Here is a 22,592-nt window from a genome sequence, read left to right as displayed (position 1 = left end):
GCATATCGGACATACGAGGTCTTTGGGTTTTAAGTTTTTCTAGTAGTGTTGGTTCTTCCGTTGGAAGAGAAACGAGCCAAAATACGTGAAAAGGTGCAAGAAGAAGGGAAGTGAGGTTTCATCTACAAGTTGTTATGATTTTTTTTTATAAACAAATGTTAGTTGTTAGAAATGTTAGTAAATTAGTTCTCCTCAGGATTCGAACCCTTGACCCTTCATCCTTCATCCCACCCAACTATTATGTCTCTAGTTCTTACCACTTGAGTTATCCTTCGGGGACTACAAGTTGTTATGAGATTATAGTTTTTAAAATTGAAAATAAGAAATGTTTTAAAATATAATTAAAAAAAAACATTGTAACAAACAAGTTTTTAATTACCTACGGATGGTTGGTTCCAGTGGTACTTGTTTGATTCTCCATAAGCAAGGTCTCGAATAGGATTGTCTCCGAAGGAGAACATCTATCTTAAAAAAAAGTTTTTAATTTTTTTTTCAGTTTTTATAAATTGAAAACAGTTTAAAAAAATTGTAATAAAATATCTTTAATTTCTATGATTCCATGCTGTTTCGTGCATAATTCCAAATGATATGAAACTTCTCAATATGTCTGCTTTGGCATTTTTTAACTCTAATACCACCTTTATTTTTAAGCGTCTTACAACGAACAAGTTTGTCTCTCGCTTGAAAAGCCTCCATGATTGGGATGAGGTATTTTTATTATTTTTTTTAAAGTAGGATGAGGTATTATTGATATCTAATTTTTTGCTTTTCTTTTAGTCTTCCTTTAACCAATTTTTTTTATCTTCTACTTAGTACTTTCCCCTTTTGAGAGCTAGATGCGTAAAAAAGAAAACAATTTCCGTATATATTTATCCGCAAGAGGATAAAATCGGAAGATCATCACATTAGGCTTACATGAGCAAACTATAAGTGAGTTGGACACCACATCTTTCATTAAAAACCTTAAGACATTAGATTTATGGGTTCATCTCCTTATAAACTCTCTCTATTACCTCGATTTTTTCGATGTTGGACTTAACTCTAGTGTGAGTCCTTCAACCACATCACCCATGGTTACTAACCATCGACCCTTCTGCGGAAGCTATCAGCCGTCACTATGGTTACTAACCCTTGGCCCCTCTGCGGAAGTTATCCAACTGTTACTATGGTCTCACGAACCATCGGCTCTGATACCACTTGTTGGGTATTGAAACTAAAAAAACATTCAACTACGCTAGTGACCTTGAAACACAACCACGCCATAGTGACCCCAAAAGCAATCTTCTTATAGTTGTGAAACACAATTCTAGCTGTTACCGACGAGAACACCATATCTTGGGGAAACAATGATATATTCACACTTTATTTTTGATACACTTTATTTCCACATATTTTTATTTCTATCTCTCTTCTCTTATTATCTATCACATCTTATACTTTCTCTCTCTTATTTTTTCCTTTCTTCATATCTCTCCTCACCTCTTTCCACCTCATCTTTGAGGTGTGAACAATCAACTATTCTATCTTGGGGCGAGCATCTCTTCTACTAGATTGATAAGGAAAATATCTATTGTACTATTTTAGACTATTTATAAAAGGGTTAAATATGTGTTTAGTCCCTCTAAATTCAGGGTTCTTTTGTTTAGGACCTCTAATTTTTTTTTTTGGAAAATACCCTAAATGAAAAATTATACTTGGATTTCAACCCCTGCCGTTACTTTCCGTTCATTATCTACTGATTTACCTAACAGATGCTGACGTGACATGATTTTAGAGGGACCTAAACCAACGATCCATAATTTTAGAGAGACCTAAACCAAGGAACCATAATTTTAGATGGGCCTAAAACCCAATTCTTATCATGGTCTTAGGTCTCTCTAAAATCATGATTCTTTGGTTTAGGTCCCTCTAAAGCACGGAATATGATGGTAAAGGATGAAAGCTCAGTATTATTTTCTATTTAGAGGTATTTTCCCATTAAAAATTTTAAGAGAGTCTTATACCAAAGAGCCTTAATTTTAGAGGGACCAAAAACATATATAAGCCTTTATAAAATAGGCAACACATTATAGATTAATCACTTTTTAAATAAAAATTAATCTAGAAAATTAATTTTAAAATATAGGCGAAAAAGCATTTTTGGCCCCTGATGTTTCAAGTTTGTGCAAATTCTGCCCCTATCTATTTTTGTCGATGTTTCTACCCCTCATGTTTTCAAACAGTGCACCGTCTACCCCTCCGTGTTTGAAAACATGAGGGGTAGACGATGCACTGGTTGAAAACATGAGGGGTAGAAACATCGACAAAAATAGAGTAGGGGCAAAATTTGCACAAACTTAAAACATCAGGGACCAAAAGTGCTTTATGTATTTTTTATTCAAAGGTTTCACTTTTATATCATATCTTATCATTATCATGTCCACCTCGAACACAATATAAGATAAGATTCTATCATACTCTTGTCATGTTATGTCTTTATCTAACTCTTTATGCTACCCTACTGTTATTCTAACCTGACTACCAAACGAGCCTTAAAATATGATGCACATTCCCGATGGAAGAGTGAGTCCACAGCTTCCCGCTCATACAAGTGATACAACACCAAAAAAAAACTCATGAACCAATAGCTTAATTTATGATGGATTTTACTATCCGTACACACCTGTGGGTTCGGCCAACCAGTGCAGATATTCCAGTTTAGTACTACAAAAGCACTCTGGACTTGAACCTTCCCTTTCTGTCTTCTTGTTCTGCCTCTCCTTCTTTTTAGTTTTTAGCACTATCCCGTGCTCAACGTTAACCACAATTAATCAATATATATATATATATATATATTCAATTCCACAGCACAAGTTCACCATCAATGGACACATCTTCTCAATCCCCTCAAGAAACTTCCCTAAATGGAAGCTTTGTGCTCAAACTCCGAACCAAAACTCAGGAACCTCACTCTTGTCCTTAACATTTCTTTCCTCTTCCTCCTCTTTCTCTTCCTCAACGCTCATTTCCACCCTTTCAATTCTAATTTTGATGCCTCAAAAACCCTCTTCAACCATGCTCGAATACTCAGTTCTAGTGACATCATAGTTGATGCCTGCACTGACATTCACAACTTCTCTGATTATAGCTCTAAGTGCTTATATGTCAAAACTCATTCTGACTGCAGGTCAAAAGGGTACATAAACTATCTTAAAATCTTCTACTGCAGCTTTGGAAATTCCCCAATTCTGGGTCAAACACTGCTTGTGCTGTGGCTACTGGTGTTGTTCTATCTTCTAGCTGACACAGCTTCAAATTACTTTTGCAACTCCTTAGAAGGTTTGTCTGACATCTTGAAACTTTCCCCCACCATAGCGGGAGTAACCTTGCTTTCTCTGGGAAATGGCGCTCCTGACTTTTTTGCTAGTGTTGTTTCCTTCACAAGTTCTAACAATGGTGCTGTTGGCCTCAACAGCATCCTGGGAGGGGCATTTTTTGTCTCCACTGCTGTTTTGGGGATCATAAGTTTTCTAGTTAGCCCAAATGAAATTGCAGTGGACAAGGCCAGTTTCATCAGAGATGTTATTTTTTTCCTTTTCTCTTTGTTCATCCTCCTCATCATCATTTCAATTGGTAAAATTACCTTGCTGGGTTCAATTTTCTATGTTTCTATATATTTCCTTTATGTTTGTGCTGTCTCTGCTACACACTTCATCTATGGAGAGGACAGAAAAGAGGCAGTGTCTTCTGATGACTTGGAAGAGTCCGGGACACCATTGCTGGGCTATGTCGACGACGACGACAATGATGATGGGAAATCAAATTTACGAAATGATTTGGGTGTTAAAGATAATGAGAGAAAGGCTGAGGGTGTTGTTGAAAATGATTTATTTCATTGGAAAGTTCTTTTGGGCAAGTTTTTTCAAGTACTAGATTTACCTCTTTATTTGCCTAGAAGACTCACTATACCAGATGTAAGTGAGGAGAAGTGGTCAAAACCATATGCTGTTATATCAGTGACATTAGCACCAGTTTTGTTTGCACTTCTTTGCAATAGCCAGATGGAAAATGTGAGTTCAAGGAGTGGTCTAGTTGCATACTTGACATCTGCTTTAATTGGCATTGTTTTGGGGAACATGGCATGTGTCACCACCAAGAGCTCTACCCCACCAAAAAAGTGTTTGTTTCCCTGGCTAGCAGGAGGGTTTTCTATGAGTGTAACATGGACTTATATCATTGCTGAGGAACTCGTTTCCCTCTTGATTTCCATTGGAAATATCATAGGGGTTAGTCCTTCAATCCTTGGATTAACTGTCCTGGCTTGGGGTAATTCTTTAGGGGATTTGATAGCCAATGGAGCAATGGCCAAAAATGGAGGAGTAGATGGGGCCCAAATTGCTGTTTCTGGGTGTTATGCAGGCCCAATGTTTAATATTCTGATGGGCTTGGGATTGCCTCTTGTTCTCTCAGCTTGGTCTGAATATCCAGACTCTTATGTCATTCCCAAAGACAATTCCCTATTTGGAATACTTGTGTTCTTGATGGTAGGGGTACTTTGGGCCCTTGTGATCATGGTGAAGAAGAATATGAAGCTTGATAAGTCCTTGGGGGCTGGACTCTTAACTATTTATCTGTGTTTTTTGTTCTTGAGGCTGGCAGTGGCAATTGGTGTTCTTCAATTGTAGGGATGCACTGTAGAGAAGCACGTTCAAAAGAAAAAGTCCTATTCCAATCTATCTTAAGAGACCGACTTTTGTTATACATTTCAAAATTGAAAAATTCACATGGAAAGTCAACAAACCAATTATTCTAAAAGTTTAAATTGCAGTGCAAGGATTACATGAATGATTTTATATTTTATTATTTTCAATAACTACAATGTTCATCATTTTAGTAGATTTTTTATTTATTACTAGATCGGTTTTTAAAACTCCACAACAAACATAGGGTAATTTTGTTAGGAGCCTATATCCCAGCCTTCATTTCCTTGCTACAATCATAGCCAATATTGAATGATTGGCTCACGACAAATGTTATTGTCAGGTAATTTTTCAGTTTTTTAAAACTCATTTGGTGATGAGATAGAATCAAGCTCCACACTATATATAAAAAACTCCGAGACCCTGTCTGTGTCGTCCGACGATCCTAAATCACCACGAGCGTCGTTGTTGGTTTACCAAGTTTAAATATGTGAAAGATAACATTTGTGATGCATAAAGTTTGGCTCTCCATCTGCTAGGGTTCTTGTAATCCTTCCCCACCAGCGTCGTCAATACAGAAGCAAGGTGGGTTAAAGGGCGGTTGGAGCTCTTCGCGAGAGGACGAGTGTAAGACCCGGGTTTTAGCATTAGAATAATTAAGTAATTTTCGACTCACGCCTAGGCTGTCGTTTAAGCGTGAGAGGAACCTGAACTAAAGTTTGATGCTTTGTCGAGTGAAACTTTATAGACTACTCAATATATGTTTAATTATTACATTATAGTTAGTTTGAATGATAGCACGAGTCGTTTTCACACTCGACTAAAGTTGAGAGTGTCCGGAAAAAAACTATTTCCGCTACTAGAGCATTGTTTAAGTTATAATCAACAACGAAAAGAAAATAAGACGCTTAGGGTATTTTTCTGTTGATGTGTGTTCCATTACGGAACTTTCGACTGTAAACTTGATAGTTTTCGCTTTCCGGAAACTCGATAAAGTTAGATTTTATCTCCGCAGGGACTTGAGCGAGACCCTGTACAAAAGGTTTTTCCATTCGGAGCTTCATTCAGAAATTCCATTCGCGTTGTCTTAATTCCTTCACTGATAGGAATCTTAGGAAGGAAGTTTTCTTATCTGATGTCAATTGCAAAAAGTAGTTCTGCAGCAGTTTTTCAAGCAGACTGCATTCAAGCCATTTTCTCATTTTAAATGAGCACTGAAATAAGTTTCGACATTCTGTCACTGAATACTTACTTTAAATCAGCAGATGAAAGTACCAAAATAATCGAATCCAAGTGCTTAGATTCTCTTTTTTGTTATCGTAGATATGAATTTCTAGACCAAAAACCCATTTTGATCAACCATTACTTTTTTATGAAAAAAGCCTTAACCTTGCTTAGCGCCTTTAGAATTAGTTGTTGATAAATGCATTGTTTATACCTATTCAAAACCTGTTTCGAAAAATATCAACTTTGATTTTTTGAGCTTTTAAAGTGGACCAAAAAGCCCTTATTCTAATTTTAGGTCCCGTAATTGTTTCGAGCGTTTTCCTACCCTAGACATCACCTAAGAATATGTAGGAATTAAATTAGATCGAAGAACAAGTTCGGGAACCCTATTTTTGGCCCAGGTGGCCGAAAGCACTTTAGAGTGTGGGGGGGGGGGATATCTTTTTGCGAAAACTCTTCCATTTGTGCTCATGTGTTAAACTCTAAAGCTTTGAAATCTTTTTTACGACTTCAGTTAGGGTTGTTGAATCTTTTTGTTTCTTAAATAACTAAGCAATGATATTTTTCTTAAGGTTTTGAGCAAGCGAAGCTAAGGAAAGACTAGAAGCGAGTTGGGATCGCTCAAGGATAAGAGGAAAATTCAAGAGGTGAGGGAAACTTACCTTATTAGATAATTCTTTATGTGTCGAGAATTCAACTTATCATGATTATTGTGTTTGTTTGAGGCTTATGCCATTATGATTGATTGAGGCTTATGACAATATTGATTATGAGGCTTCGACCGTTTATGGTGGTTTCTGTCCTACTGCTTTCTAGATTTAGGATAGGGTAATGTTTTCCAGCACATATAAACTGTCTTATTGCTTTCTAGATTTAGGACAAGGTTATGTTTTCCAGCACATATGAATTGTCTTACTTCTTTCTAGCCTTAAGACAAAGTTATTTTTTACAACACTGTATTATTGTTTCATCGCTCAATCGAGTTTGATGTTATTGTTCTTATATTTATTTTGTTTCAGCACATATTTTGTTTATGCAATTTTCCGGTGTGTGGGTAACACTGAGTTATGTCATGTTGATGAAGGTTTGTTTTTAGAGAGATTTTGGGCAGGCTTTGACAAGAGGTCTGAGCCATTGTTGTGTTGAGGATTGAGGCTTTCCTGGGGAAATCACTTGGAGGTTATTAGGAAGTTTTGACTTAGTAGGTTTTGGATACAAAAAAATAAAGAGAACTTGATTTTGTAAATAAATGACATAATGCATTAACTCTTGATAGAACCTTTTTAATTGTTATGAGAATTACTTTAAAGGAAACTTAAGTTAGGGAAAAGAGTTTGAATACGGGAAATGCTAACGATCCGACTTTTAAGAAGGTTGAAAACCTAAGTTGCGGACATCATAGGATGTGCCATTGTGACAAGGAGGTCACTGGAGTGCGGAAGTCATTCCTTACTGCTTAAGTAATTTGTTTCAGGCATCGTAAGGATGTGCCGATGTGGCGGGAATATCACTTTCGTGCTGGAGGCACTTTTTGCTGGTGAAGCAAGTTTTTGGTCTTGAACCACCGTTTACCTTAGGGTACTATAGAGGCAATATACTCTAGCTAGACACACGTATCCTGGTGATGACGCTTCGTTGTTTGACTAACCATATTGCACTCATACATTCATGCATTGGAGGTACTAAAGAGTATCTTAGGGCACGTCGGGAGTATGTGGTCAACTCTATGCGTTGAATCGACCAGTCGATGTCGAGCATAGTAGACAGAATGGTTAAACCATAAGGGTTAGGACTGATCTGGCTATGTCAAGGTGTGTAAGCGACACTCGAGCGGAATGGTTAAACGCAAGGCCTATGTTAGGACTAACTCTGTAACACCCCGTTTTTAATTAAAATAATATTGGTATTTTCTTTTAATTAAGATTATATCGTATGGTGGTTTATTAGGCGATATAATACTACTTTAATGAAATAAAATATTTTCTATGATGCTGGGTGTGTTTTATGAAATGGAAGAGAGTTAAAAGGTGAAAGTTAGGATTCAAAATGGAGACAAGGACTAGGAGAGATTTTGAGGTTTTTAGTTTAGCCCTTGAGGAATTAGGTTTAGATGGTTAATTAAGGATGGGGGCAGCAGCTAAAAAAAAAAAGAAAAGAAAAGAAAGAAGAGATGAAGCTGCTCGCGTGAAAGAAGAAGAAGAAGAAGGGAAGAGGAAGCTGCGGTTCGCGTGAAAGAAGAAGAAGAAGGGAGGAGAGCCGCTGTCGCGTGGAGGAAATAAGGAGAAGAAGGGTAGAGGTGTGGTGGTGATCGTGGAGATGGAGAGAAAGGCCGAGAATCAAGAAGAAAAGGGTCTAGGAGGCTTTGTACTGGTGTCATAGAAGGTAAGGGTCTGAATTTACCTTGTATAATTGTAGTATAACAGAGGTTGGGTTTAACATGAAGGAAACCCAAACTTCTTTGAAAATTCAGAACTGAGATGCTGTGTTGAGTGTTAACATGTGGTGAGCAAAATTAATTTTGAGCGAAATTGAGGTTCTTGGGGAAAATTGGGTTCTGTTTCTGCCCGCAGATACCCTAACAGCCTGTGCTGTAGAGAGCATAACTCTTTGTACAGAATTCCAAATTGAGTGAAACTAATTTTTTATGAAAGCTAACTCATAGGGTTATATTGGGTAATATTTTCATAATTTTTGGATTTCTAGTTCAATACCAGAATTATCTGCAAGTTCACTCTGTTTCCGCTCGCAGACACCCTAACAGCCTGTGCTGTAGAGAGCATAACTCTCCCTACAGAATTCCAAATTGGGTGAAACCAATTTTATATAAAAGCTAACGTATAAGGCTATGTTTGGTAAAATGTTCATAATTTTTGGACTGCTCGTTTATTACCAGAATCATCTTCAAGTTTGTTATGTTTCTGCTTATTTCTGGGATTGATTCTGGAACTGGTTCTGGTAATTGATGTGAGACATTTGGTGATTTTGTGTTTCTAGTTTGTCGGTGGAATAGTGAATGATTTGATAATTATATCGAGGTGTTATTTTGTGCAATTTTGGTGTGATTTCCGTTATGGAATTTGGTGAGAAAATATGTTATATATTTGGGGCTGGAGTGGTCTCAAATTGGATGTTTTAATTTTTGAATTTTTGCACGAAATACACTTCATTTAGTCAAGAGGCAAAGTGTCGGTTTTCCACTGAATCCTCTAAAAACTGGGGCTTGTCCCAGAACTGGAGTGGTTCTGGAAGTCTGGAGTGGACTTCATTGGTGATTAACTGTCTAGAGTGGACGCGGTGATACCGTTAAGGTTAACAATTGGTACCATATGCATGCATTGGAGTCTCACACACTAAGTTTCACGTTTTCAGTGGTTTTATGTGTTCGGTGAATTGTTGGTGAATTGTTTTGTTGTTGTCGTGAAGTCGTGAAGTTGAATTATTATTCTTCTTAAAGCTTATAATTTTCCGAAACAATAATAAGAATTATGAAACTGTCTTGAGAGAAAATATTATAATCACTCAGATTTTAAAGAAAATGTGAAGAGTTTATAAAGCAGAATCTGAATTGTTTACTTGCTCTTTGTTATGCTATATTTTATACAATGTAAGTTCTTACCCTTATGTTGGAATGATGTTCTACGCAACATCGTACAGGTACTGGAGGTAGAGATGTGGCTCATGAGGAGTAGCTTCGGAGAGTCTTAGTTTATGTTATTATTATTATTATAATAAAATAAAGTGTCTTGCTCTGTAATGTAACACTGGGTAGATATTTTACGTTACTTTTGCATTTATGTTGAGAGGATTTTATAACCTCTCCTTATGGAAGTTGCTGAATAATTTTCTAAATTATGGCGATGTCGTACTGTTGATGGCCGAAGTGCTTATGAAATTCATTTCTGAGTATGATGAATTTTATTGGAATATCATAGAAGATAAACCTATTTAAATAAGTGATTTTATGCATTTTAGGATTATCTGGCTGGTTTAGAAATTTTATTGGCAGGTCTTGTTATTTTAGAAATGCTGAAAATACAAAGGAAACTCTGCCCATATTTTTATATAAATCTTTGGGATACATATTTTGTCTGTTGTGCTATGCATGAAAGGTAGAAATAATTCATTCTTTGAAAACCATATGAACTTATAAATTTTCAAACACAATTAGTGTTAATTTTAATGAGTTTTCGTGAAGAAGTGTAATACACCCTAGATATGTTTTTTTTAACTCTGATAAACATTTTTAAATAAAACAATGGGAAAAAGGGGGTGTTACAAAGTTGATGGTGCCCAGCCTAAGTGGCGATTATGTTGTCTCGTCCCGTCACCGGGTAAGGTGACAATTTTTGAATTTGTTTCAGCATACTTTGCATTGGCACGCCATGCATCTAATTATATTTGGTGATGTGATGTTGATATATTGTTTATTGCAAATGATAACATCTCAGCACACAGACGCTCGCACTAAACAAAAGTTACCCTTACCTCCTCAAGTTATAGCGCATAAGATGTCAAACCTATCAAAAGAGAATATGAATATCATTAATAGAGGTTTTAAATCAAGCGACTACCTTTCCCCATCAACCCTAAATCCGCGGCCATACAAGGGAGGGAGGAAGAGAAATTTTCTTTTATTTTCAAACCCGATTTTCGAGTCCTAGACCCTCACGGACCCCAAAAAAACGTCCCTCTTAACAAAAGTTTGCAACTTTTAGAATTTTTTGAATCAAAAATAGAGAGATTACTCCTCTTAAGGCTTACTTTTTTATTAAAACGTTCAAAAGAGACATGCTTTATCGAAACTAGTCAAAAGATGAAGAAGATTTAAGCCTAAGAGACAAACCTCGAACTTTGAAGAAAAGAGGAAGTTGCTAACGAACTACCAAGGGTGGGGGAAGGTTTCGGCCACCAAGGAGTAAAAGCACTGGGGTTTTAGAAGTCTCAAGTGTTTATTTTTTGTGAGGGATCAACTTCTGGAGTTTATGATTTTTTTGCTGCTATCTCACTAATGCTTTATATAGAAAAACCATCACTGAAACTTTCCCCTATGTGAAACTCGACCAACATCAACAAGATAGACTAATTTTTCTGACTTTTAATCCCCCCCCCTTCCCCTCCTTAGGTCTAGGTTCGTTTACTAACCCTTTTCTTTCGAATTTCTTAGATAACCTCAACCAACTATTTCTATAAAAATCCAAAAATTAAGATATTAATTTAACCATTTAAAAAACTGATCACATTCAGTTTTCCTATGGTTTCCTCTTCTTCTAGAAGCTCCTTAAAATGTTTAAACTTAAAAGCACTTAATTTGCTTAGGTTTCAAGCTAACTCAAATTTTAATTGATTAATTAATTAAGAAAAACCAAAATTCCAAAAATAAATAATTTTCCACTCCAAAAATAGTTACAAATGTTTCCAGATAATTTTCATTATTTTTAATGGCTCATCTTTCAAATTTTTCAAAGATATATTAAAGTTATAGTTCCAAATCACCCTTTTTATCATTAAATCAAATAATTACAAAACATTAAGGAATTTATTTATTTTTAATAAAAGTAATTACTTTAAGTCATATCAGACATAATATCAATTACATTTCCGATGTATAAAAAAAATACATAAAACATCAATTTATTTCAATTTTATACCCTCCTTTTCAATTTTTAAAAGATTTTATCTAGATCTACGGATAAACCCCTAAACAAATCTAAATTAAATATTTTAACCCACTTTTCTCTCTCCTAGTCATCAATATTGAAAATCACGAAATAAATAGGATTATTTCAATTTTATTTTTATTTTGATAAATTAAATAATTAGTTAAATAATTATCCTAAGTCTAGTTCTAATAAATGTTCATTTCCGTCGTTTTAATGACAACTGTCTAACTGCGAAACTAATTCCTATGCCGTCAATCTATTAAAGCCAACAATAACAACAACAATGATGATATTACTTCATAAGTAATTTCCATACATCATGCAATTGAACATTTTTCATAATTCCGATAATAGTTAGTCAATCGACAGCAACCAATTTATGAAATACAGACAAATAGATCAAGCAAATTATATACTATTATAATAACAGTTATATAATTATTTAATAATAATTTATTTAATAAATTGAGGGTCTTACAGCACGTGTTGACTACAACTTTTATGGAAGCATCGTGGTGCCTCAAGATGATCCTCAAGACTTCCAAATTCCATGACACTTCATCACTTTGGTCTCTCAAAACCAATTTGGTGGAGGTACAACTGAAGATGTTCACGCCCACTTGGAGCGATTCACTTGCCAATGCTCCACCATGAGAAGGAACGTGAACCTTGACACAATAAGGTTGATGCTCTTCCCTTTCTCACTTAGTTATGTAGTTAATTAAGAGTGGCTAAGATCACAGCCACTTCGGAGCATCACTTCTTGGGATGACTTGGCGGAAATATTTGGGGTAAGATTTTTCCCTTACGGCCGTGTCCGGAAATTGAAGTAGGAGATTAACTCCTTTGTCCAGTTGGATTATGAGAACCTCCATGAAACTTGGGAGAGGTTCAAGGGATTGCTCAGAAAATGTCCTGGACACAACATCTCCCTAGCTGATCATGTGGAGAAGTTCTATGCTGCACTCATTGACTACACATGGGACAAGCTTGAAACTTCTGCGAGTGGAGCCTTTGATGCCTTAGCTACTCAAGCAACTTTGGATATCATCATCAAACTTGCTGCTGCCCATTCCATCAATGATCGGACCAACAGGAAAGGAGTCCTTCAACTTGATTTCTATGAAGCTCTTCTAGCTTCAAATCAGAAGTTGTCCCAGAAGGTTGTTGTCATAGTCATGAAGCTTGTAGGAAAACCAAAGATTGCATATGAAGCTGAGTTCGATGAGGAGGTGAAGGCCTTAGGTAATTACAATAATCCTTACTCCAACACTTATAATCCAGGTTGGAGTAATCATCCCAAATTCTCTTGGAGGGATCACAATAAAAGGCCCAATCAACATGCTCAAAGGCCTCTTCAAAAGAGCTTGACAGAAAAAGTTGATGATCTCACCGCACTTACCACTGCTTTCATGGGTGAGATGCAAACCATTGTGAAGAACCATGACGCCTCCATAAAAAACCTGTAAGTCCACGTAGGCCAGCTGGCCAAAGCTATGACTCAAAGGAGTCCAGGTATGTTTCCTTCTGACACTCTCACTAATCCTAAGGATCCTAATTCTGAAAATTGTTCATCCGTCACTCTTAGGAGTGGTAGGCCTTTAAAGGAGAAGGAAGTTGAAAAAGAGAGCGTGAAACATGATATTGTTGTTGAAAGAGAAATTGAAGAAAGAGAGCCTAGTGAGATGCTGGTTGAGAAAAAAAAAGTAATTTCCTCTCATAGAAAAATACTTTTCCCTAAAGCTTTAGCCAAAAAGAATTTACAGAAGCACTTCTCAAAATTCTTGGAGATCTTTAAGAAATTGGAAATTAACATTCCATTTTCTGAAGATTTAGAGCAAATGCCTGTTTATTCTAAATTCATGAAAGATATTTTGTTTAAGAGGAGGAAATTGAGTGAAGTTAACAAAATTGTTCTTATGACTGAGGAGTTCAATGCACATGTCCAGAAGAAGCTCCCCCAAAAGCTAAAAGATATGTGGAGTTTCACTATTCCAGTTGATATTGAAGGTCTGCTAGGGGCCAAAGCATTGTGTGACTTAGGAGCTAGCATCAATTTGATGCCGCTCTCCATTTTTAAGAGGCTTGACTTGGGAGAAGCCACCCCAACCATGATGTCCTTGCAGCTAGCCGATAGATCCATTAAACTTCCTTATGGGATTCCTTGCAGCTAGCCGATAAGACCAGTCCTTGTTGCTCTGGCCTATCTAATTACTTATTGATTCCTCACATAAGCAATTCTCTCAAACAAAAAGTTAAGCCCAATTCCTTGTGTACTTAATCATTCATTTGAGGTTCTAAACTATATCCAGGCCAACAAAACCCAACCCTTCCTCTATTCCTAGTAGCAAACATTGAAGAATCTATTTCAATTCATGTGCCTAAACTATAACAAACTTCCATTGTGATTATAGTCTAGCCTGTAGAAAGTGTGCACTCAAGCTAAACATACATATTAGAATTGAAGTACAAAGATGGAATCAAGAACTCATGCATAGAGATAGGATTTAACAACTTAAACTTCATAGATTCTCTTGAAACCCAAAGCAATCAAAAGAGTAGCCACTCATGGCTAGGGAATCCATACAAAAAAATGTAAAATAACCTAAAAAAGTACAAGTTGAAAGCCACTCACAAGCTCCAAAGTTCCTCCTCAACTTCTTAGCTTAAAAAAAACAATTAGAAATGATCAAAATTTACATAGAAAAGGACAAAAGGCTTATTTATAAGCAAAACAGGCGAGTCTAGGCGCTCAAGCACTGGAAAAGCATGCTTGAGCGCCAATTGCTCAAGCCTGAAACATAAATTTTTTCACTCTATTTCCGCTCGAGCGCCAACTTCAAAAGCTGAAATTTCAACCTTCTGTTGAATTGGCGCTCAGGCGCTAGTCAAGGGCGCCTGAGCGCTACATGTACGCTCAGAAACCTCTTGAACTTCACTTTAACTCCACTTTATTGCTTCCTTCAAGCCTTCAAGCCTCTAGCCCTTCCATCTTCAGCTGATTGCACCTGAAACCTTAATGACCAAGCTTGGAAAATATCTAGAAACTCAAAGGTTAGCTTTGCACAAAGGCCCCAAGATAAGTGGAAACTTATAAAACCCTTAAACTATGCTAAAATGCAATAAAAGTCCTTATAAAACTATAAAATTACCAAAACAAAGCAAAAACTCAAATAAATATAAAAATGCATGAGAATGCATGAAACACTGCATGAGACACAAGAAAAAGACTCAAAACTAACGAAGAAATGACCCTAAAAACAACACTAAAATAGGGTCATCAGGAAGCACTTCCCTTACTCACTTAAAGGGGAGACAAAAAGTTCTTCCCTCTCATGGGAGGACTTGTTCTAGAAATTCAAAGGTAAGTTCCTACCTTGCTCATGTGAACAATTGAGCAAATGTGAGGATGATTCTTCCTAGTCCACTGGGAAGAAAAGTCTATCAAAGACTATAACATTGAACTTCTTGGGAGACAACTCATGTCCAGGTTTGATTTATTTTTCTTTATTTTAATTTTTATTTAAAAAAAACACAAAAAAATTGAAAAATGAAAAAATTGTGTGTTGGGCAACAGGGTATGCACGCATGTGCGTGCACACATAGGCACACACATGCGTGCGTGGGCTGGCAAAATACCAAGCCCCTGACCCTCCACGCATGTGCGTGCAACCTTATAGACGCACATGCGTGGCCACATAACTGGTACTTATACCAGCACACACACACACACTAACACACACCCACAAGCACCCAAGGATCCAACCCACTTCCATACTCAACTTCATCCACATTTCCATCAAAATTTCCATCACCCATCACTCCATAACCTCATTTGGAATCACATTCCACACCATTGTTCATCAGTTTTCACAAATTCTTCAATGTATGTGGTTCTTTCCATTTCCCTTTCAAGTCAAGAAATGGTACTTGGAGTTGATTTATGTTTTGTGGTGTAATTGTTGTTGGGGTTGTTGGATTAGGTTGACATTGTTGAGTGAATGAGTAGAAAAACCATGCTCACCAAGTGTTTGATAAAATGCTTCAATGAAAAAAGCTTCGAGTTTGATGACTTGTCTTTGAAAAATCTTGATGTTTTGAGACTCAAAATCTTGTTGTAAATGAAAAGAACTTGGTGTGGCTTGGTTTGTGCAAAAGTTGTGAAAAAGTGAAGAATGAGTGTGAGCTTGTGTGAATGAAATCTTCTCCCTTGTTACTAACAATTCGAGTTTATGGCTGTATTACTTTGTTTTGATTTTTAGATGCCAGCAAAGGAAGAAAGTTCCAGCTCAGGCACCAAGAAAAGACAAAGGCCAATCTTCAAGAGGCCTACTTCGGAACCCATAGAGGAGGAGGAGCTGCCAATTCCCGAAGAGTTCAATGAGCAAGAGTTTCTCTTAGCATCCAATGAGAGATACTACAGTGAAACTGTTACTAATGCTCAGTTGATCTTGGAAAGGCTGATGTCCATCAAAGCCGGTAAGGACCCTTGAGGAATTGGTACCGCTCTAGGAAAGAGGAAGTGGGATGAAGGTTTGTGCAAGCCCATAGAGCGTGGGTGTGCAAACTTGATCACTGAATTTTATGCAAATGCCCAGTTTGATTCCTACGAGCCTACTCCCTCCGAGTCAAGTTACAAGTCCGACAACCAACATTTTTGGAGGAGATAAACCCACTTTCCATAGTCTCCTCAATCACCTTCTAAAGGAGGAGATTCTTGAAACCCTTGCTGTTCCTGGAGCCATTTGGATGGACAGGAAGGTTGATGGTGAATTTGAGGGGAGAATTACCCCTAGGTACCTTCTCAGGCACATTGTCAAGCCTGAGGTCAGAGTTTGGTGTCAGTTTGTGTTGGACACCATTTTGCCTTCCTCCAACAAAACAGAGATTCATCCTGAAGTTGTACTTTGCATATACTGCTTGATGACCCGTGATTTAAGGCTATTTTTCTATATATTTTTCATATAGTTTTATATGTTATATAGGGTATTTTGGTGATTTTTGGACACTTTTATTATAATTCATGCATTTGACTATTTTAAATCTATTTTTATATCTTTTATGGTTTTTATACCAATTTTCTAGATTTTATTAGGATTTACTTACTCTATTTGAGAGGTGATAAGTTTATTTTAAGTTGTTATCTTATTTATTATCTTTTATTTATTTTATTTTTTCATATTTTAATTATTTTATGTTATTTTGACTTTATTTTAGGGAGAGATAATTAAAAAAGAGAGAAAATCAAGCAAATAAAGGAAAATTCGCAGTTGGTGTATATTCCAGCGCAGCAAACCGCCGCGAAAGGCGTCAGTTTTTAACTGTTGTTTAATGCAGCGCAAGCAAAACCGTCGCGAGAGCACCATTATTTCGTTTCTGGAATTTTCTGCAATGTTTTGCTGCTATCGCGCGAGTTGCAACGGTTCTGGATACCGTCGCACCATCTTTTGCTGCGATAGCACGCCCTTCCGCTGCTATAAAAGGGCTTTCCTCGTTTTATGACCTAACTTTCTCATCCGAAGTCCGTTTTGCGAGCTATTTTCACCAGTGTTCAGAGGAGAACGAGGGGAACATTCCTAGAGCCATCTTTGGAGCTTATAGGTTTTATTCTTCCTTTATAATCATTCTTATGGCCATGTTTGGCTTGTTTCCCTTTTGTATTAGGGATAGATGATGTTATCTCTTTGATTATGTTTGGATTCGTTTCAGTTTCTATATGAATGACTATATTCCGTTCTTTAATTTCTTGCTTGCTTAGATTGTTATCTACTGCACATAGATTGTTTTGTTTGTTTCTATACAATTGGGGAATTGATAGGAACTAGGGATCTAGGGAGAAATTGGATTTTGGTCTCTACAACTTAGGGATAAGGGTAGCAATTAATCTGTGATTGTCTGATATTGAACTGATTCTCTAGTTAATTAGGATTAGGTACTTAGAGATTAGCTATCACTAATTAACTAGAAAGTTAGGTCAAAAAAAGTGGAAAGCCCTTTTATAGCAGCGGAAGGTCGTGCTATCGCAGCAAAAGATGGTGCGACAGAATCCAGAACCGCTGGAACTCGCGCGATAGCACCAAAACGGTGCATAAAATTCCAGAAACGAAATTCGGGTACTCACGCGGCGATTTTGTCTACGCTGCATTAAAAACAATTAAAAACTGACGCTTTTAAATAAAGTCAAAGTAACAGAAAATAATTTAGATATGATAAAATAAAATAAATAAAAGATAATAAATAAGATAACAACTTAAAATAAACTCATCACCTCTCAAATAGAGTAAATAAATCCTAATAAAATCTAGAAAATTTATATAAAAACCATAAAAGATATAAAAATAGATTTAAAATAGTCAAATGCATGAATTTTAATAACAATGTCCTAAAATCACCAAAATACCCAATATAACATATAAAACTATATGAAAAATATATAGAAAAATAGCCTTAAATTCCGGGTCATCACTGATTGATCAAGCATTATCCTATTGGTGTTGCGAGGATTAATGCTTAGAGGATCCATGATATTGTCAACATCAAGAGGAAGAAGAAGGGACTTCGGTTGCCTTATCCTTACCTCATCACCAAAATGATTTTGGCTCAAATGAAGTGGGCAATGCATGAGGTTGACGCTGAAGTGAAGCTATTCCTTGGAACATGAGGCAAGGCTTGCTGCTATTGATGACTCCCGTGCTTTGGGGAAACTTACCCAAATGCTAAGCTCTTAAGCATTGTTTTTTCCTCTTTACTTAAGATTGCTAAGTTTTCTACCAACCAATCAAATATATATTTTCTTTTGATTCAAGCAATCATTGCTCTTATAAATCAACTTTTCTCGAATTTCAGTGGTTCGACAATCTTTTATATAACTTCGAGCATTCGGTATGCTTATAGAACACGTATCACATAATTAATGATCAAGTCACAATTATATGTTAACAATAACAATTAATAATTATTCGCTATCACATGGTCAAATAACATCATATCATAAACACTTAGCATATACTCCAAGCCAAATATATCAAAAAACAAAATCATATGATCACATGCTAACAATTAAACAAGATTACTAGCATAACAAAAAGATCAGTTAGCACATTTCACAAGTAGGCTTTCTAGGATTGAGCTACCCTTAACTTTGCCTAGTGAATAATCTGAACCTAACTTAGAAGAAAGATCCTCTAAAGAAAATTCACCTTGAACAAGAACACGATGAAAATCAACAAAAAAGACAAGAACATGATGAAATTCTTCAAGAATCAACGAACCGTTCACTCTAAGAAGATGCTCCTAATGTAACACCCTCTAAAGCCCGCGTAAATATTATAGCATAAATCAGAGTAAAATGCATAACAGAGAGGGTTTATCACATTTATTCTCCAGAAACATAAATCAAAACACATGTCGTGCTCATAATTTAGATATAAATTTTCAACTTTGATGTCTCAACATCATATGCATAAGCAGCATAGCACAGCGGATTTATTTCAACTCCAAAATTTAACAAAATTCAAAAATAAATAAAGAGAGTACACGAAATATCTCTTAACAACCCGGTACAATACTAAACATTTTCCCGTGTTACATAACAGAGCATGACTCCCATAACTAAAACATATATCAAATACTAGCTCCCTCGACTAACCCTTGCGAGAAGCTCAACTATCCTTGGTACCTGAGCGATGTTGCATAGAACATCATTCCAACAGAAGGGTGAGAACTCATATCATATGGATAAGCATAATAATAAGTAATTGTAAAAGCTTGTAAATATTACACATAAATTCTTCACACTTAACCAGGAAAAATAATTTATGTAATTTAATATAATCAATCAATTTCACCGTTATGACAATATCCCATAATTAACAACTCAAGTAAAACAAAATATAATTGTCTCCAAATACCACAACATCAAACTTCTCCAAAAATATCACATTTACCATTAATTAGCATCAACAACTCCTTAAGGCCTAACATAACAATCTTACAATAACAATTATCACTCAAGTGAGATGCGGTGCAAATGCACTTGGTACCAAAGTGTTATCATTAGCGGTATCACCGCGTCCACTCCAGACTGATAACCTCCAATAAAGTCCGTCCTCTAAGCTTTCAAAAGCATCTCCAGTTTTGGGACAAGTCACTAGCCTCCACGAGAACTAGCAAACATTGCCTCTTGACAACTTTGCAGTGTATTGTGAAAAACTCAACTAACATATGCATATTTAGACCATCTCAAAGTCCTGATTATTCTATCACATTCATCTCCTAGTTCAACAATACGAATCATCTCAAATTTCACAAAACACACACTTACATGTTATCAATTACACAACTTGCAGTCACAGTAACATAACAACTCAACATATAACATCAATTCAGAAAACAACACCATATAATGAACTATGATGGATGTCGGCGCCTCTGTTTCGGTTGAAGATGGAGAGTTGCTGGTGGTGGATTTTGAAAGGGTGCAGGCAGTGGAATTTGCAGAGGCACACGTTACAGGAGGGAGGGACTTTCTGTCTTCATTAATAGAGAATTATGATAATTCATTTGCTTTTACTGGTCTGGCCCCACCAAGGATTAAATTTAGGGATGGTTTAGCTTCTTTTGAAATTGGTCTTTTGAATTTCAAATTATCATTAACTACTCCCCTTAGTACTAGGAGTAATTTTTGGCCTTGGTTAAATGATTATTTGATGCTCCTCTCCATCCCTTTCTCGGCATATCCTGTGGGTAGTGTTTTGAAAGCTCCTCGGCAGGTGTTTGGTATTGGCTCTCTCGCAGCAAGGGAGGTCATTGGGGATTCAGCGTACGGTGTAGATGTGGTGAGTTGTGATGGGCTAGCCCTTGGGCGTCCATCGCACTCATGCTTTGAGATTGGCGCGTGCTCTTCTTTTGGTTCAGCGTCTGCGGATGCTTGTAATGACTCCACGAGGGAGGAGGATTCGCTTGGGGTGGATAGTGATGCTTTTGCCGATGACCCCCTTCTTGACTTTTCCCCTCTGAGGCCTCGCCCGCACGGTCGACCTAAGCGGAAAAAGAGGTGAAGCGTGGTTTGGAGTGCTCTCGTCAACCTCGGGGTCGTCCTCGCAAATCGGGGACCATGGATCTTGATGCTGCGCCACCACCTAGTCCCCCCACTCCATCCGGTCCATATTACACGCGGGCAAAGGCTTGGTTTCTGGCAAAATCCGCAGGCATGTCTTTTCCGGGAAGTGATGAAGAGGCCATTCGAGGGTTGGCATTAGAACTTAAAGAGAATTTCTCTTCTATTTGTTAGGATTTTTGTGCTTCCTTTCTTGGTTGTGTGTTTTTTGCGCTTCCTTTTTTTTTGCTTCTTCCTTTCCCTTGGGGTTGTACCTTCCTCTGATTATTAATGAATAAACTCCTTTTGCTCTCAAATTTTTTTTTGTATAGTACAAGAAATGCATGGCATGCCTCTTTTCCCTCTTAGAAACTAAAACACACAATTAAGAACTACAAAATAAAGTTAATCTTTTACCGCAACCCTAGAAGCAGTACAATTAAAACTTGAAGTATTCACCCTTACAGATTGGACTAACCATTAGGCTTCGTAAACACTTTCATTGACACCCTGTTAGCCACAGTTTTTATCCCCAACCTCTTTTGAGCATTGCCTTGAAAACCAACCCTTTGTCTTTCGTCAAGAGGACACCTCAGCGACAAACTTAAGTGGTAGCAATAGTACTGATCCTTCCCCTGCACCACCGTCTCCGCAGCCAGCGCCTTCACCTCCACACATGAAATGTCCTCCGACAGTTCCCGTAGCGGAAAGTGCAATCCTTGTACTTCTTCTCATACTCATGTAGGTACCATCAATACAGGAACATCATCCAAAACGACGTCATCCCATGGTCATCATTGTCGCGAAGGCAATCACGCTCGAGCCGGGCTCGCTGGACCGGACCAGAGAGGACCAACCAGGCCTCGCTCACACGCATGAGCGCGTTATCTGCTAGTGGAAAATTGTTCTTTTTGGGATTCAGGAGGCGCATGAGTGTTTTAAACTGGTTACACACTTTATCGCGGTTTGCTGCATCAGCGGGGCTGAGCTGGAGGGTGGAGTACCGATCAAGGTGGGTGGTGCCCGGGTGGCGCGTGGAGGAGCCAAGCACCTCAGTGATGGTGAAGATTTGGTCAACTTGAGCACTGATGTTCGTGTCGGACATTGGGATCCTACGGGCAAGGTCTCGACATGCACTGAATTCGCAGCCTAAGAGCAGCTCCGTGTAGGAGCTGAGTAGCCGATCGGGTTCGGATTCGGATATGTTGGGTGAGGTGTCGTTACCTATCGCCATTTCCCCTCTCAAGATTTTTCTAATTGAGGGTAACGCTTGAATATTATTTTCAAGTACTCCTCGTCATACTTAACCAATATATCAATTTTTTTTTCAAATAAATTAATTATCTATAGTTAGAAATTAATTTCTGCCAAACCCTTAAATAAGTTAGTATTTCAGAATTAATTTATATCTCCTTTTTTAAATAATACTCCATCCATTTATCATTAGCATAAAATTTAAAAATAACAATTATCATCAACCACAATAACCCAACTTCCCTAATTATTTATACAACCGGCCTATGTATATATTTATACTAGTGCTATAACCCGTGCGCTGCACGGAATTTTATGTTGGAATTTTTTAATAAATAAATTAGTTTTCATATATATGTATTTTTTAAGTCAACTTTGTAATAATATATGAAGAGAAAAATGGAATAAATAAATGAAATTGTGTTGTATGCATCAAACATTTCTAAAAACTTCCTTAAACACTACTGGTCTGTTGTTTGCCCGACTCATCGTATATAAAGTTTAAGACTCTTTTTTGAGTGTACTCTAGAGAGAGCTACATATAACTGACCATGAGTGAAGACGTGTCTCGGAAGAAAGATCCCAACCTGAGATAGTGTTTGTCCTTGGCTTTTGTTTATGGTTATCGCAAAGCTTACTGCAATTGGAAACTGTCTTCTTCTTGATTTAATTGGA

At 37.0% G+C, this 22,592-nt stretch overlaps 3 protein-coding genes and 1 non-coding gene across 4 annotated transcripts; 2 read left to right on the top strand and 2 right to left on the bottom strand.

The window, feature by feature from the left end:
- Positions 1-2,870: 2,870 nt before the first annotated feature.
- LOC130735382 (cation/calcium exchanger 1-like) lies at positions 2,871-4,806 on the top strand. The gene has a single exon (XM_057587401.1). The coding sequence runs from the start codon at positions 2,904-2,906 to the stop codon at positions 4,662-4,664; it is 1,761 nt and encodes a 586-aa protein (XP_057443384.1). The 5' UTR covers positions 2,871-2,903; the 3' UTR covers positions 4,665-4,806.
- Positions 4,807-12,387: 7,581 nt separating this feature from the next.
- Positions 12,388-12,494, bottom strand: LOC130741621 (small nucleolar RNA R71). The gene has a single exon (XR_009020509.1). It is a non-coding gene; the product is annotated as a small nucleolar RNA R71 (small nucleolar RNA).
- Positions 12,495-13,062: 568 nt separating this feature from the next.
- Positions 13,063-13,740, top strand: LOC130736420 (uncharacterized). The gene has a single exon (XM_057588256.1). The coding sequence runs from the start codon at positions 13,063-13,065 to the stop codon at positions 13,738-13,740; it is 678 nt and encodes a 225-aa protein (XP_057444239.1).
- Positions 13,741-21,414: 7,674 nt separating this feature from the next.
- Positions 21,415-21,897, bottom strand: LOC130736419 (uncharacterized). Its single transcript, XM_057588255.1, has one exon. It carries the CDS (start codon positions 21,895-21,897, stop codon positions 21,415-21,417), a length of 483 nt encoding a protein of 160 aa, XP_057444238.1.
- Between the last annotated feature and the right edge of the window lie 695 nt (positions 21,898-22,592).

This window comes from Lotus japonicus, chromosome 2, assembly GCF_012489685.1.
Source record: "Lotus japonicus ecotype B-129 chromosome 2, LjGifu_v1.2".
NCBI lineage: Eukaryota > Viridiplantae > Streptophyta > Magnoliopsida > Fabales > Fabaceae > Lotus > Lotus japonicus.
This window is presented reverse-complemented; position numbering and strand designations above follow the sequence as displayed.

What these genes read in the sequence shown, in the direction of transcription:
- LOC130735382 (XM_057587401.1), top strand. Translation starts at nt 2,904, where the DNA reads ATGGAAGCTTTGTGCTCAAACTCCGAACCAAAACTCAGGAACCTCACT.
- LOC130736420 (XM_057588256.1), top strand. Translation starts at nt 13,063, where the DNA reads ATGACTCAAAGGAGTCCAGGTATGTTTCCTTCTGACACTCTCACTAAT.
- LOC130736419 (XM_057588255.1), bottom strand. Translation starts at nt 21,897, where the DNA reads ATGGCGATAGGTAACGACACCTCACCCAACATATCCGAATCCGAACCC.